The sequence below is a fragment of the Clinocottus analis genome, unplaced genomic scaffold, assembly GCF_023055335.1.
Source record: "Clinocottus analis isolate CAN_PGR_092001 unplaced genomic scaffold, fCliAna1.0.p SCAF_8, whole genome shotgun sequence".
Taxonomy (NCBI): domain Eukaryota; kingdom Metazoa; phylum Chordata; class Actinopteri; order Perciformes; family Cottidae; genus Clinocottus; species Clinocottus analis.
The window spans coordinates 5,806,375-5,822,127 of record NW_027176240.1 but is presented as its reverse complement, the minus strand read 5'-3'; the positions used below and the strand labels follow the sequence as shown (position 1 = coordinate 5,822,127).

General features: G+C 43.0%; 1 protein-coding gene across 1 annotated transcript; it reads right to left on the bottom strand.

Annotated features, from left to right (window-relative positions):
• Positions 1–1,169: 1,169 nt before the first annotated feature.
• LOC137780134 (amine sulfotransferase-like) lies at positions 1,170–3,262 on the bottom strand. Its single transcript, XM_068568493.1, has 6 exons — positions 3,109–3,262; positions 2,094–2,302; positions 1,878–2,004; positions 1,702–1,796; positions 1,403–1,577; positions 1,170–1,288 (listed from the first exon to the last, which is right to left on the bottom strand). The coding sequence occupies exons 1-6, from the start codon at positions 3,260–3,262 to the stop codon at positions 1,170–1,172; spliced, it is 879 nt and encodes a 292-aa protein (XP_068424594.1).
• Between the last annotated feature and the right edge of the window lie 12,491 nt (positions 3,263–15,753).

Here is a 15,753-nt window from a genome sequence, read left to right as displayed (position 1 = left end):
AAAACGTTGCTCCTGGGCGACATTTGTATATTTAAGTGTACTTCAAATATGTTTAATACAATGTTTAGGTTTGTGTAAGCTTAAGCTTTCTCTACAATAAATTTAGATAATCTCTCAGCTATACCCTCTGTGTGTGACATAACCTGGGAAAAGAAGTACTTTGTTTTTAAATCATGGGAACTAAAGCAGGGTGTGGATGTTCTCTACATAAAACCCACCACCTCAAACTGAAGGTCATTTATGCTGCTGTGGCATTGTTGCCTACAGAGCCATTGTGAGGCAGTGCACAACACATCTTCTAAAGATGTTTTTTGCGTTTCGCGGGGAATAAATAGTGCTGCTGGTCCGCGGTCCAGCTCTATATCATATTCGGCTGGCTTGTCGGTGCCATTGGGGTGGTGAATGGGCCGCCAGAGGCCCGGCCACTAGCGGGTGGTCTGACACAGAAAGGTTGAATATGGTTCAGCCACGGACGCTCTCAAAGAGCCTTGCTGTTAAAAAAAATAAGTTATGTGGGTTGTATGTCTTCATGCAGTCAGGAAATTGACAATACTGGCGCAGTGAGGCACAAGGCTGTCCCAGGACTGAACTTCATGCTTGACCGTCCAATTGAAAAAAAGAGTCACAACATCACTTGTTTCTGGTGAATTTATTGACGGGTCATCAAAGCCCTGGCTAGACGAGAGGTGTAAAATTAACACAATGACCATGCGTATATAATTCCTATATTCATCTTCAAGTTCTTTGAACTCAAAACTCTTTAGAGACAAGAAAGTAGAGGGAAACAAAGATGCTGCAGTTCCAGAAAATAAATGGTTAAAACATTGACCGAGTACAAGCATTACATTACATGCTTTAAATAGTTTTAGGTTCATGGCCCTGCACACATACTACTATATTGATTCATTGTACTGCTTGTATGGTTAATTGATGATTTATTTTGGCTTTGTGTTGAAGGGTAAGTTTAGTAAAATGTCACAAACACCCATCTTCGCATGAGCAAATTTCATAGAGATGGTTTCTTTAGGTTTAACAACTAATCACACTGATCAACACTCAGATCATTTTTGAATGGAGGGATGGAGGCCAGTTTCCTCCAGTTTCCTCCAGTCTCTGCACAGAAAGGTTCAAGTGTGTAGAAAGAACCACAGGACTGATTTTAAGAGGAGCTATTCTTTAATCTCCCAGATGCAAGACAGCGGCAAGTTGCTCATCTTCTCCTCGAACACATTGTCAAATCGTTCATTCTGGGCCACCGTGAAGACATTCTTCCAGTCACCTGCTTTACCTGTTTGGACACAGAAATCAATCTGAGATGTACCTTTCTGTACTGGTCTGCTGCCGAGTCATCGCCCACCCTTGAAAGTGATTTTCTTCTCTAAAAAATGTGGAGGAAACAAACCTTTTCGCATGGTTTCCTTCTTGTAGCGGTCGGTTTCAACCAAGTCCTTGTAGTTTGCTTTGGGGTTGGTCTTCATGCTTTTGAAGGTGGACGTCTCCACAACATGATCAATGGCTTCGTCAGTCAAATCTTTTCCCAGGAAAGCACAAAGCTTCACAACTTCCCCTCTGAGGTCCTGCCAATCACAGATATGGACACAAGATGTGTATAATATTTAACATTGTGTCCAAAACTAATTCATATTTCTTATCAAGGTCAAATGTTCTATAAAAAACTACAATAGAAAAAAGATTTCCAACCTTCAACATGTTCTCATATTGCACAAAATGGATGTTCAGTTGGTCTCGCTCTTTGTGATAATCTTGGATGTGATCAAACCAGGATCCCATGTACACTGTTGGAGAAAATATGTGTGTCAGTTTCTGTTACGTCTTACTCTGATATACTCAACGTAACTCCATAACACTGAACCTACCATTACCATCCAGGAACTGCTGAAAGAAATCCTCAAAGCTTGAAGGTATTTCCAGCAGCACCCAGCTCTGGGCAAAGTGATAGAACGACACCAGGATATCTTTGGGGTTCCTCCAAACATACACAACCTAAAGCAAACAAACACATATGCACTTTGGGAATTTGGCTCCAGACGAATGTTTGAATCAATAGTTGAATATTGCTTATTGTAAATTACCTTAATTTGTTTGTCTTTTACTCCCAGAGGTAACATGTTTGGGGGGAGATGCGAGCCAAAGATTCGAGGATCCGGCCTGCCTCTGGAAGGGTTGTCCACCAATCTCTCCTCCAGCCAGGGAACTCTCTTCCTGTTGGTAGCATCTTCTGTCCAGTCACTGTCTGCAGCGCCCATGATCTGGACCAGGATCTGCTGCATCCACACTGTTCCTGCAGAGTCAAAGAAAATACAAGATGTTTCAAATACAAGAGTGGAAGGATATAATAACAGACCAGCTGTTTCTCTTATTGAATTATTGGAAATAATAAATAACAGAAACAGCCGTCAGTGAAACGCAACAGCCCAAATCCAACAATATCTTGCAAAATGACGAAGTTCAATCAGCAGCTCTTCTCAATAGTTCCCTCATGATAGTTTGTTACAGAAATTTATTGAACTGCACTAGCTTTAACCATTTTGAACCCAAAAAAGAGATGTTATTGATTAATTTAATTGGGGCAAGTGGAATACGTACATTTTTATCGAATTTTAACATTTTTATAAAAGTTTATTTCTCTATATTTCTATATCAATAAACTCTTGGATGTGAACGTATATAACAAGCCTTACGAGCAGCAGCAAATGCTCAATGTGTTTTTGCCTCGAGCTGGCGGAGCAGGAAAGACCAGAAGTACTCAGGGCTGAAAAAAGTACTAATGTACAGTACTGCTGCCTATTATTGACTATTTACTGAAGCTCCTAAAAAGACAAAAGAGCAGAGTAAACAAAAAAAGACCTGTCATTGAAACTTATGTATGTGGAGTACAGACAATTTTATGGAATTTTAATGTATTCATAAAAGTTTATTTCTCTATATCAAATTGTTAGATTTGAACATATATATTTTATTTGACTGATGCCCACGTTTCAAAGCATGCACGTTATACAGCATTTTTATTCACTTCATTCACCAATAATTGATATACAAAAAAGTTGGAAAAGTGTCAATATTAGTTAAAATGTATAAACCTCTGACCTGACTTGGGGTACGTGACGAGGAAGATATCAGTAGGACGGGTCTCAAAATGCTGCAAAGCATCAAGGTCCGCGGGTCGCAGTTTGTCCTTGACCAGAAAGTTCCTCCTTTTATACCTGAACAGGTAAGGGCTCAAGGGGTCCAGAGAATCCATGGATGCTAAAATTAAATGTAAATGAGAGTAAATTCATTAATGTAGTCTGATGTAAAATGTTGTATTAAGTTGTATATATTTTCATACCAACGCTTGTACAGCAGGTGAACAAGTCAAGAGAAGCTCTGCCGTCTTTCCTCCACTGCAGAGTGAAGAGATGAACCTGACATCCAACTGTTTACATACGATGTTGACGTCACAGCGTCGTGTACATTTCAGAACTCGTTCAGTCTTGATTTACAAAACAAGACTCAAGCTGAACACATTCTATGCATCAGGTAAAGGTGATTGAAAACTATGAGTCAGCAAACATTTCACATTCACGCAGGTGTTTCACATTCTCGCTGCAAAACTAATTTTTCAGATTTAAGGTAATTGCATATGCAAATAATAGGTCTAGTAGGTGTGTGCTTGTGTCAGCTGATGAAAGTGTTTGAAATTGGGTAAATTATGTTTGTTGGCCTTTTTGAAATGGAAAAGTAGCCTTTGGAAATCTTCCACGGTAGACTGGTGGTGGGACTGGAGTGGGAAGAGGGTTTGTGTGTGTGTGTGTGTGTGTGTGTGTGTGTGTGTGTGTGTGTGTGTGCATGTGTGTCCGGTTGTGTGTGTCCACAGGATGTGAAGGAGCTTCAAAGCCCGGGGAAGAGGTCCCTGACCCCCCACTGCAGCCTTGTTCACATGAGAATCAATCTGGTGCCAGTGTTTGATGTGAACCGCAGATAAAAGAAAAGAAACAAAGGACAGCGGGAAGATATGAAAAGATGGGGCATGAACAGACAGGGAGATTAATGGGTAAAGCCAATAAAACATTTTGAGGTCTTAAGAGCTGCGAGAGGGCTACTTTTAGAGGACGCTATCTAAATAAGACCAGGCAAGCCAAATTACAGACCTGGAGAGAGGAGACAAGAAGACGACGTGAAAACACACGAGGGGAGGAGAGCAACTGGAAGACAGACAAACCAAATCAAACGGAATGATTGACAGAAACATGCAAGTAGGAGGACAAAGTGAAAGACACGTCAGACACGATCCATCAGTCGGTCAGACGTCGAAGGTTCAAAGCCAGCGTGGTGGATGCCAGTGCAGCGTCCCCTCGCACATTCTCCCCGTGAGGCCAGGAACTTACATTAGCATCACAATGCAAACTGCATTATCATCATCGCCGTCACCGTTGTCGAGAAAAAATGAAAATCATATTGTGTTCGGCGGTAAAACCCTCAGACGGACAGCTTGCGACGAAGGTTTCACCCCTCTGGAATGTGGAGGTTATCTCTCCACTTCTCATAGAGTTGCATATTCACTGAAAACACACTCAACGCTAACACAGTGTGTCAAATTCAATCAGAAACATCCTTCTTTTTTTTAAATCGTATCATCAGAGCCGAGAACTCCCCCCTTTTGCTGGTCCATCAGTCGGTCGTCATGCTCCTCATGGAACAGTGTAGGAATGCTGTTTTATTTGTACTAAGTTGAACAGAAAAGTCAGAGCTACGTTATCACGGGCCGCACGGGGACAATGAGAGGCGGAGAGAGCGGCTTTTGGATCTTTTCTTGTTTTTATTTCAGTCGAAACAGGCTCCGACATTGTCGTTCTTTCTGCTAATTAAGCTGTTAGAGAGAGGGGCTGGTCTGACAGGGCCCTGCTTGGCGGGGAGGCGAAGAGTCAATGGGCCGAAGCCGAACAGGAGACATTTATGGGCTGCCTTAAGCCATTGTTTCCCCCCACCGAGGATCTTTTCAGGCTGACCGCCTCTGTCTCGGTGACCTGTACAATGAGAAGAATGCCACTCCGAGAACCAAGAGCCGGCCACAAAGAACAGCCCCGCCAAATGAGGATTTCACGGCACTGGGCCGAATCCGGACGCTGCCAAGAATCCACGGAGAGTTTTCGCTTCTTCTGATCATCAGACGATCTGAGAAAACTGTGCGTGTGTGTGTGTGTGTGTGTGTGTGTGTGTGTGTGTGTGTGTGTGTGTGTGTCCTTATTTTACAAAAGTGGACAAATGCTTTGGATGCTTCGGTTTTGCATAGATTCCACGACACAGTTCAACAAATGGAAAGTGAAAAGCTCACTTAATGCCCAGTTCGTGAACGTATAGTCCATAATAATAAAACAGAGATAAACTTTACTGAGAAGCGCGAAAAAGTTTCTTTTCCTTCAAAGTAATTTCCCCTCGACATTATAAAAGCATAAATTTCCAATTAATACGCTGAAAAAAAATCTGATTGGAGCTTTAATCAATGTTTCCAGAACGGCGTGTCTAAGTTGTTGGAGCCACCTGTTCCTGTTACAGAAGCTGCCACCCAACCTTGCAGATTAAACAGGTGAGATTAAGGCAAAGCTCTGGGCAGCTTGCAGAACATCCCCAAACACAGGCTACAAACACCCCTTCTGTGACTGTGTACGTGTGTCTGTACGTCTGTGTGTCTGTGTGTGTGTGTGTGCACGCGAGTTTCTCTATATGTGTGTGTGTGTGTGTGTGTGTGTGTATGTGTGTGTGGTGTGTGTGTGCACTCTGGTCCATTTGATGGTCATCCAAGCGTCTCCGTGTGTTTACTTGGACAGCGGATCCTTCCTCTCTTGCAGAGTCACACAGCTCTGTCGCTGGCCTGGACATGAATTTGTGATCTGCTTAGTTGTCGCAGAGAACTCTTCTTTTTTTTTCAAATTGTGGTTTTCTAGTGACTTAAAACAAAACCATTTCTGTGTCAACACCACCTGCTTATGTCTTATCAGTGTGCCAGTTTCTGCTCCTTTAGCAACTGCCATGTGTTGTCGTAATGTAACTCCATTTACCACAAAGTGTTGAACGGCACTTTCAGACGAGCCAGCACCTCGCACAACAAAGCGGCCCAATTATAGAGCCATTTATGTATTTGTCAGGGGCTTCAAATGGGCACTGGTTTCTCGGGGTAGCCATATTGGCGAGGTCAGGCGCAGCATCTGAAAAGGCAGCTTTATTACAGAGCGAGCCGTTCCCTCTCTCTCAGATGAACACCCAAGAAGAAGAAGGGAAAAAAAACGACCAAAAGAAGGAAGAAATAAAAAATGACAACTTTGTTCTTTATAACAGTTTGGCTGAGCCTGCCTGTCTGGCTGCTCTGCGGAGCGCAGCAGCATGTGTTTCAGGGATTGTTCTGGAAGCGGGAGTGCAGAAACAGCAGGGAGCAGAAGACAAACAGGCAATTCGTGACTCATTAAACACGGCGACGGTGGCCAGCACAGTGGAGGGGTGTGAGGACCCGCGTTCCAACCGGGCGATAAACCCCCCCTGTACCAGCTGGAGCAGGCATCTGTCAGCCGCACGCCGCACCACGCCACGCCGCCGATTATCAGCAACAAGCCGTATACGACTGGCCGGCCACGGCCATTTTCAAACACCCTGCACTTACATAACAGCCCTGATTGGCTCACACGGGACCCGTAGGTCCACTGACAGGCCTCACGTTGGAAAGTTGCTGCAGGCCGAACCATGGAGCGAGGCAAAGCATGGCTCTCTCGCTCTCTCTCTCTCTCTCTCTCTCTCTCTCTCTCTCTCTCTCTCTCTCTCTCTCTCTCTCTCTCTCTCTCTCTGTCTCTCTCTCTCTCTCTCTCTCTGCTATACCAGAGGTCGGCACATGTCATTTTTGTCATTTTGTTATGAGCAGCAGGTTGGCAGTTTGGTTTGGAAGTCCATCTGCTAACAGTGGGCCATAACAACAAAGCAAAGAAAGGACACCAAGCAGCCCAGAATAACTACCTGCTCCCAGGACAAGAGTTGGAGTCCAGGTAATTTGAACTTCAGAATTATGGCACATTCAACTGAGAGCTACTTGACCATTTGCTTGTATCTGACCTTGACAAACTACACACAATTCATATCCATGTATTTGTATGTCAGTGTACAACATATCTTTAAAGCAGCTGTAATCAATAATTTCACACAACCTACAGCTAACGCTACAGCTAAAGCTGTTCCTTGTCTGGCGAATGGGAAAAGAGACGACACCTGTTTGCTAACAATTATTTATTAATCTTAAAAGATGATAATATGTCAGTGTTGTGTTCACAGCATAGTTCCGCTGCCCCCAAGTGGCAAAACAATCCTTTTATAGCTGATTTGATGATTGCTAAATTCTTGCTTGTTGTACTTGAGACTCCAGTTTAATGCATATTTATTCCTCCGTCTGTCTCAATAAGAAGCGAAAAACGTCAGAGGAGAATATTCCCCTTCAAAAAAAAATGAGGTGATAAAACAACAAAGATGGCATAACTCAATAATAACTTATGACACTGTGGATGCAAGGTAATCAAAACCCTGCATCGCCCTGGAAAAGCTCAACATCAGCACAACTTTGCAACGAGGTAAAAGTTTGCTCTCAATAGAATTTAACGAGCCGCTAACTGCCTAATTAAACGCCGAGAGCAGATAAAAGCATGAAATATAGATAAGCTTGAAACGCTGCCTATAGCTCTACGGCCCGTGCTGAGGAAGACACTGATGTCTCCTGAAGCCACAATCAGCAGAGTAGCCAAACCACCCAGTTGTGAATGTTTAATAAGAACGAGAAGCTAAACATGCTGCCTCACAAGCCATGAATTAGACTGAATCATCTCTCAATGGAGCGACGTAAAAAGATGTCTAACTTTCAGTGAACAGACAGTGTTAATGTGGTACTTCAGGAGCCCGTGGCACTTTCTAGGACTGAGGGATTGGGGCTTTAACAGTGCTCGAGGTGTGACAGAAGGGGCCTCTCCCTCTCCTCACCAGTGGTAGCCAGGGTTGTAATTCTGACTTAAGCAGCCTTTACGACTCCCTCTCCTCCTTTCTCTGGAATATGAAAACATCAGCATATGGCCGCCAACGGCATCGAGGCTAAAGAGTCAATTTCCCCTAAGTAACATTGGGACAGGGGTGACATTCGTTTCGATACCGCCCCCCTGGCTCAAAAAGAGGACAGAGGCGAGACAAAAAGAGAGACCGAGCTGCAGAGCGAGAGGAGACAGATGGCGAGACGCACAAGGACGGAGAAATTCAAAGGGAAAGAAAGAGATACACAATGATGGTTTGACTCTCATTTTCATCTACCAGCAGGTCTTCATCGCCTCCCTGTCTCAGTGTGTTCAGTGTGCAGTTCACAGAGTTTCATGTGGCTACCAGGAACAGAAAATCTGTCCGTCAGCTGCCAAAGGTTCCAGCTCCGCTCCGTTCCTCTGAGCGCTCTTAAAAACCCGCTGTTTCACACCCATGAATTACACTATTTATGGCCCCGGTTAAAATGGGCAGTTTCTGGGCACGCTGCATGTGTGTCCCTCTGTTTCTGTCTGTCTGTGTGTGTGTGTGTGTGTATGTGCATGGGTGTGTGTGCGCATGGGTGTACCATGTGGCAGATGGGTAGCAATATGGCACACCTCTGCCCGGACAGATGTGGCACAGCACATCACAGTGAGCTGGGCGAAGGATCGGAAACCTCAGGAACATCTGGACCTGTGGCAACCTTCACCCCTTAGCCAACAAGCTAACGTTACCTAGCTGCCCAGAAGGAGAGGAACAGGAGGAACCACTGTCTCATAACGTGTCGCCAGTCCCCACGATCCTTTACATCGCATCTTCATCTCCAGCGTCAGTCTGACGGACAGATGAGGAATCCCACCTCCCTCAGTGAGGGCTGTCAATCAATTGCTCTGTGGAGTGGAGCGCTGAGGCCTGTCCCAACATGGGCCTGTCATGGCCTGCTGCACAGGAGCACATTCCCACCACTCAGGGGGCAGCGTGGCGGGGACAGACTGGGGCGTCTACAAGGGGCGCGGTAGTGAGCCAGTAGACTCGGTCGCATTGGGAACTTCTTGGGAAGATACTGGAAGACGAGTGAATTCATGCTGATGCTTGTGTCTAGGGGTATAAAGAATGCAATCTTTCATTTCCTAATCATTTGAATTGTGGGATTTTTAGGAGAAAAAAGAAACTATGGATGACATTAATCAAGGAAAAAAGGATAACATGTAGATCTTTTGATGGTCGACACTGACTACCGTTCCATGGTAGCGGACCCAGCCTTTAAGTTACGTCTCTTTTTGAAATAAAAAGTTTGTTTTGTAAGTTTTCCCTCACATCGGGGTGAAGTAACATCAGTTTTCGCCAAACCTGCTTTCTGAAACTGAGTCCATGAATATGAGCAGCAATCTGCGCGGTAGAACTTCTGGTTTTGATTCCCAGCGTACTTGTGAGTGTGAACAGTAATCAGTGCTGGGGCTGAAGAGGGAACTCACTGACAGCCAATACAATTGCAGCATTATTAATGCTGTCCAAGGTGCTGAAAATCCACTCTGTTTTCAGCACCCTCGACTTCAATATACTCCTGTTGTATTCTCGAGTCTCAGTTTGAGAAAAGCCACACATCTATGATGAAGAGCTCTTTATGAATCAAGTGTATCCCACTGTTTACTGATTACCATTATATTGTAGTGGCAGACAGATTATCAAGTACTTGACTTATTTATAATAACCTATTCTATTACAGTTTTCCTACTTATGAACATTTAAATTGCTGTTACTGAATTACTTCAATTAAATATATCTTTACGGTTCACTAAAAGGATTCCCATGTAGACATTAGTCCATGAAATATAAAACCGCTGCGTTTAATTGAAATGCAACAGGCCCATAGTGCAAGGTCATACAAACACAAAACAAATATGTAAAACAAATATCATAATTTATATAATAAAACTAATGTAAATATTCAAATGAGAAAAGACATACCACTCCCCTTTTCTTGTATTTTCCCTTTTCAACCCCTCATAAAAGGCAGACACCTGGAACTCTTTCCATGCCATCTCCTTCCCCATGCCTTAGTCTTTGTACAGTGGAAATACTTTAGCAGGGCAGTAAATGTACTTCCCTGTTACTCCAGGGATTCCAGTGTGACTGTGAGGACTGTTTGCCGTCCATCATCTGCATGCACGCTGCTCAGAGTAATCGCAGTGACCAGGTCTTCATCCCTCTCGAGCACAGTCCTGCTTATAACGGAGCTATACAGCCTAGAGTTCAAGCTCAATATATACATACACATTATTATGATGTGATCAAATGTTGTACAGCAGCTGTAAACTTGCAAGTGCATTTCATAATTCTGACAATTAACATACAGACAACCATCCCGGCAGCTTTTGATGTAAGGATGGCAACAAAGCCAAGACAGAAAACCATATTGAATGCATTGTTCAGTCCCGTACAATAGTGTACAATATGTAATTAACAACAATATATAGTATTTTTACACTGCAGTTTGATTACCCTAAACTGTAGAAATGCAAAGTGTATAAAAGCTACTGGATCTGAAACAATTTCTAAGATTTGAATACAAGAATAAGTGGTTATGCCATTTTGAAAACAAGTTCCCCTCCCGCTAAGGATGTGATGAAAAAGTATTTAGAACAGTGTGTTTCATAGATTATATTGAACATAGGTAGATCATAATAACACACTGAAGCTCAATTAAACAATCAGAGAACAATTTCACACTAGAGCAGATAACGGGTAATTATAATAAACTGAGTTTGGAAAAAGCAAACAATTGTATTTTATCTATTGTAAGCTGCGACATAACAGGGCTGAGGACCGCAGTGTGAGAAGGGGTCAGAACAAGTCCTTATGTTACATTACATCATTATAATTATTGAAAGAACTGGTGCTATACTGTGTTGGTTATTGTACTATTTTGCACCCTATCTGGGTGGTTACTGGCATTTCGTTGTACAGACTTCTTGATTGTTGGTGATGCAGTTGGGGAGCTTTTCGTTGTAATGTCTTTGGTTGTGTTGACAGTCAACTCATAGATTAACTAAGTAACTAACGACGGTAAAACCTAAAAGGCACAAACTGTGGTTGGGTCATTTGTTGTCTAAATGTCTCCAGGCTAGTTTGTTCAATGTGTGTCTGTTTGAGTTGGTGACGCCTGAAAGTGTTTATTTATCCCGGCAGGAGTCGAAGCAAACACAGAATATTCAAATGTTCTGCTGACCTTTCTGTCTGCTCTTGCGCTCTTTCTCTCTGTGACTTCTACTTCGTGGCAGCGGTCACAGATCACGTCATTCGTATTATTTGCTGCTCCATTAGGGCGCTCCGGTGGGAATAAGAACAGGCATATGCTGGACAGAGGTGTGCTGGATGCCTCTCGACTGTAGCCAGATGTCCTCCTGTTCACACAAAGCAGTCAATATGGATCACTTCCTGTCCTCCTTTCAAAACAAAAGCATCTCAAACTTCAAGGGCTGTTCCTTTGTGCTACTCAAAAGCAGACAAATAAGCAGTGTGGCAGTTTTTAGACAAGATATATTTTCATAAACAATATAAAATAACAAATATTCGTGAGACATGATATCAGTTTATCACCCTCTGTGCTTCATTGGTGAAAAGACTGAGCATGTTTTATTTACAGAATCATAACTTTATTAATACATCAGGGAGAGACAATTATGTAATATTTCTTATATTTTCAGGGATTTACTGGGATATTTTGTCTCTTTCAATAAAAAAGACACAACAATGAGTTGGAATAAAATCACTTAGCTTGTAAATGGACTGTATTATAGCTTGATTTGTGTGTATGAATGGTGAAACAATATTGTTTACGAGCCATGAGTGAATTTGATTGACTTGTAAAGCCTGCATAATATTTTTTTAATGTATTTCGGGGTATCCTGGCAGCTTCATACTTTGCTAAGTTGACAAAATGAGAAATCAGACTGATAGCTGAGTTTGTGCTGAAAGAAAGGGTCCCACATATGTCGGCTAAGGACAGTTTAACATGTGCTGAACAGAGGGACAAAAGAATGAAGCGAAATCCGCCTGGACGAGCCCCCGTTCCTCTTGGTCTCGCATCCCATCACAGAGGGAGAAAAAAACAACCGGCAGACTCTTTCCTCAGCTCCCTCTCCCTCTCAGCTCTTTGAATAATTAGTGATGTGTGTCAATATTGTGGCCCATAGTAACCATATGGTGGGTGCAGGCAGACAGGCCATTGTTTGGAGCTGTGAAATATTGTGTATCCCTGCGAGGGCTGGAGCCAGCGGAGGCAGGAAGTGTTGTCGGGACTGACAGGGACATTGTGAGCTTGAATGGGCGAGTCCTCGGTGGCAGGGAGCACCGCGGACCCAGACAGAAAGTCTTGACCCTGGCGAGAAAGGCTGATTAGACATGGTGCTGCAGGCCTCTCCTTCATCCACCCCCACCACCACCACCACTCTCATCCACACCCACCACTGGAAGCCGTTAGAGCCCGAGCAGAATACAACAAGGCCACTTAACTCAGCGGCGCCTTTTCACTGCACACATAAAAACACTCATATATTCATGTCAGGGGTGGAGAGGAGAGGGGCGGGGCCGGGGGGGGGGGGGGGGGGGGGCTCGGGGCTGCACCGTCAGTGTGTGAACCCCCGGGATGATTAGGGTGTGTGTGTGTGATTTGTGGGAATGACAGTGTAACGTAAGAGAGCGTGAACCCAACAACTGATCGAATGCCTCTCCGGTGGAGCGGACGGAACAGGAACGAATGAAGTCGCTTTTTGAGCAATTTCTTTCAGCACTTTTTTCAACATGCATCAAAACTAAATGATGTCGTTAGCGTGTTGTGCAGAGGACAGATTGGAAATGAGGCTCAGCTTTTGTTTTACAGTCCTCGTATTGCCACAGTATAATCAGACAAACACATTAGTTCAGATGTAATCGAAGGAGGCCAACATTATCCTGCCACATTAACAAGCTGTGGCGCGCAGGAAAAGTGAGCAGCCAGTGCATCCTGACACTACACACAGCCTTAAAATACACATATAACACCCCGGCAAGTATCCGACTCTTAACTCTGCAAACATTTAAATTCAGGAAATCCTTCAAAATGTCGAGGAGAGACATTTAATTGCGACGCTTCTTCGGTAGACATCCGAGCTTCATGGCAAACATTTTATCTGCTAATGAAGCGTGTAACAAATGGAATATCAAAACTTTATGCTGCTCAGAAGAAAAAAAAACCTCCACATCACTCACATGACTGAATTATAATTCTAGAACTACGTGAAACACTTTGAAGGATCCAGCGATTTGTAAAAGTGAGCAATGAACTTTTTTTTCTCCACAAAAGTCATAATATATCATTTCTGCCAAACAATCTGGGCAGCTTCAACCGGAGGAGCTGGTTCATCTGGTTCATCTGGTTCAGTTTCATTTCACCGTCCTCTGAGTCTTCTGCTCCTCTCTGCTCCATAACGGCCTGATCAAATACGTCTCCATCCACATCCCTTCTCTTCCTCGTCTCTCCATCCTTCCCCTCTTTCATCCCGTCCTCCTTTCCCCTCTCTGCCAATTATCTCTCCGTCAGTCTGTCACACTTTGTAGTCTAATAAAGGCGTCCTAAATTGATGCCCATCCCGCCTTTATCCCCCTGATAAAGCACAACAATTAAGGCTCATGTCTCTTTGCTCAGGGCCTTTTGATGGCACACAAAGCTGCACCCAGAGAGAGGGAGAGGTGCTGGAGCTGCAGCTCTCACTCTCTCTCTCTCTCTCTCTCTCTCTCTCTCTCTCTCTCTCTCTCTCTCTCACCAACTGCACACCACATACTGCAGGTATGAAACCAGAACAATCTGTGCACAACAATGCATCTCAGAGGACTTGTGAATACTGATGACTTTAAACAGGACAATATTACAGAACGCTGCTTGACTTTAACACCAGTGACTCTGGACTTGAACTTTAGCCCTTTGATTTAGAACAATTTGCCAATCTTAAGTGGGCCACTTTCTGTCTGCATTCCCAGGGACCAGATTAGTGCAGGACTGAATCATGATGATATTGTTTGAGGGGTTTCTGGTCTCGAGCACTGGAACAAATAAATACCTGTAATGAGAAAAGCACCACAGGTGTGACAAAAGCCACGAGCAAGAAGCCAGATAAACTAAACAAAAAAAAAACTAAATTAAAATGAATTGTGTTTACATGTAAGCGCAAGACAGAGAATAGAGACTTAATATATGAATAATAAATAAAATAGAGATAAAGTTGTTTCTGCTTCCTCAATCAGCAAAACCTACAAATCTCAAATCTCCCTTTGTTATTTTTTTACTTTTCTTACAAATGCTGAAGGCTGAAAACAAAAAGATTCAGTAAAGGATTTTAAATGAGATTCAGATTTCATAAAATGCTGTTGAACCTCAACCTTTGTCACAAGAATAACGCCAAAACATTGTTGTTTTAATTTGTAAAAAAAAAAAAAAAAAAACTCTTTGTCTGATGGCAGAACAAAAGTTTCTGTTTCTGAAGAAAAGAGAAAATTGTTTGGAAATGATTGATAAAAATCTTGAAACAGCAAAATGTGGTAAACAATCATCAGGGCATGAGAATTAAAGCATAATTACTGAGTAAATGACAAAACATTTAGAACCAAAACGAGAACATTTAAAAAACACAGCGTGATTCCCGCAAGAATGTTCAACATGTTACCTCTTTGTTTATTGAGTTGTTGTTTTTTGCTACATGCCACGACACCAGGGGGGGGGAGGCGGAAAATGTGAATCGTCAGTGGAAGTAAACGGAAAGGTGTGAAAGAGAGCAGAAGACACAACATCGTTAAAATCCATCTTCGTTCTGCGAAGGATTCAGATACGCCAGAGTTCTACGCTGTGATGGTGCACAATCTGCACCCTGTTATTATACCAGAGACACGTCTGAAAGAAACTCTATTATTTGACACTAGTTTGAGTCATTATTGTGCTCGTCTCTGTTTATGCACTGCCAGTATTGAATGTCTCATTGCTTTGTGATGTTAAGTGTAAAATACATACCGATACTCGTCGTACTGAATCTCACGTGTCTCTTGATTTGATGGCTTTCACGACAGTAAAATCAAAGTTATTGCAACATGGCACATGACATTTCCTTGTTTAGGAAACGGCACAATTTACTTCTTTTTTTCTTTTTTTTTTGCAATCAGTATGTTTCTTTTAAACGTGTCTGAATATTTAGCTTCAAACTGAATCAATTTAAATTATTGGGAGTCAAAAACGTTTTGAGTTCTGGCTCCATCCAGCCGTCACAATGCAAATACAAGATGAAGGAAAATAACGATGAGCAGAATTAAATTTATTGGCCGAGTGTGTTCACGCATGCGGTTGGCTCTAACTGCAACTCACACGCAGTTACGATGTTCATGGGGACACACAGACTTGAGGTTCAGCAAGTCGCTCGAGGACACTTCGACATGCAGGCCGGAGGAGACGGGGATCGAACCGCCGACCTTGGAATTAAAAGACAACAAGCTGTGGGGAATAAGTCACTTGATATGAATAGAATCGGCGGTTTATGGACAATATGTATACGCGTATATCAGTGTTAAATAAATACCAAATCTTGACGGATTACATCTTCATTAAGTGATAGCATGTGGGAGGAAAAAAAACTGTTGTTGTTTTAATGAGGAGAGGAGAGGAGAGGAGAGAAAAGGAGAGGGGAGGAGTGG

What these genes read in the sequence shown, in the direction of transcription:
- LOC137780134 (XM_068568493.1), bottom strand. Translation starts at nt 3,262, where the DNA reads ATGGATTCTCTGGACCCCTTGAGCCCTTACCTGTTCAGGTATAAAAGG. An exon ending in CGTCACGTACCCCAAGTCAG is followed by an intron (nt 2,303 to 3,108) that starts GTCAGAGGTTTA and finishes TTGACTCTGCAG; the next exon opens with GAACAGTGTGGATGCAGCAG. An exon ending in AATATGAGAACATGTTGAAG is followed by an intron (nt 1,578 to 1,701) that starts GTTGGAAATCTT and finishes TGTGATTGGCAG; the next exon opens with GACCTCAGAGGGGAAGTTGT.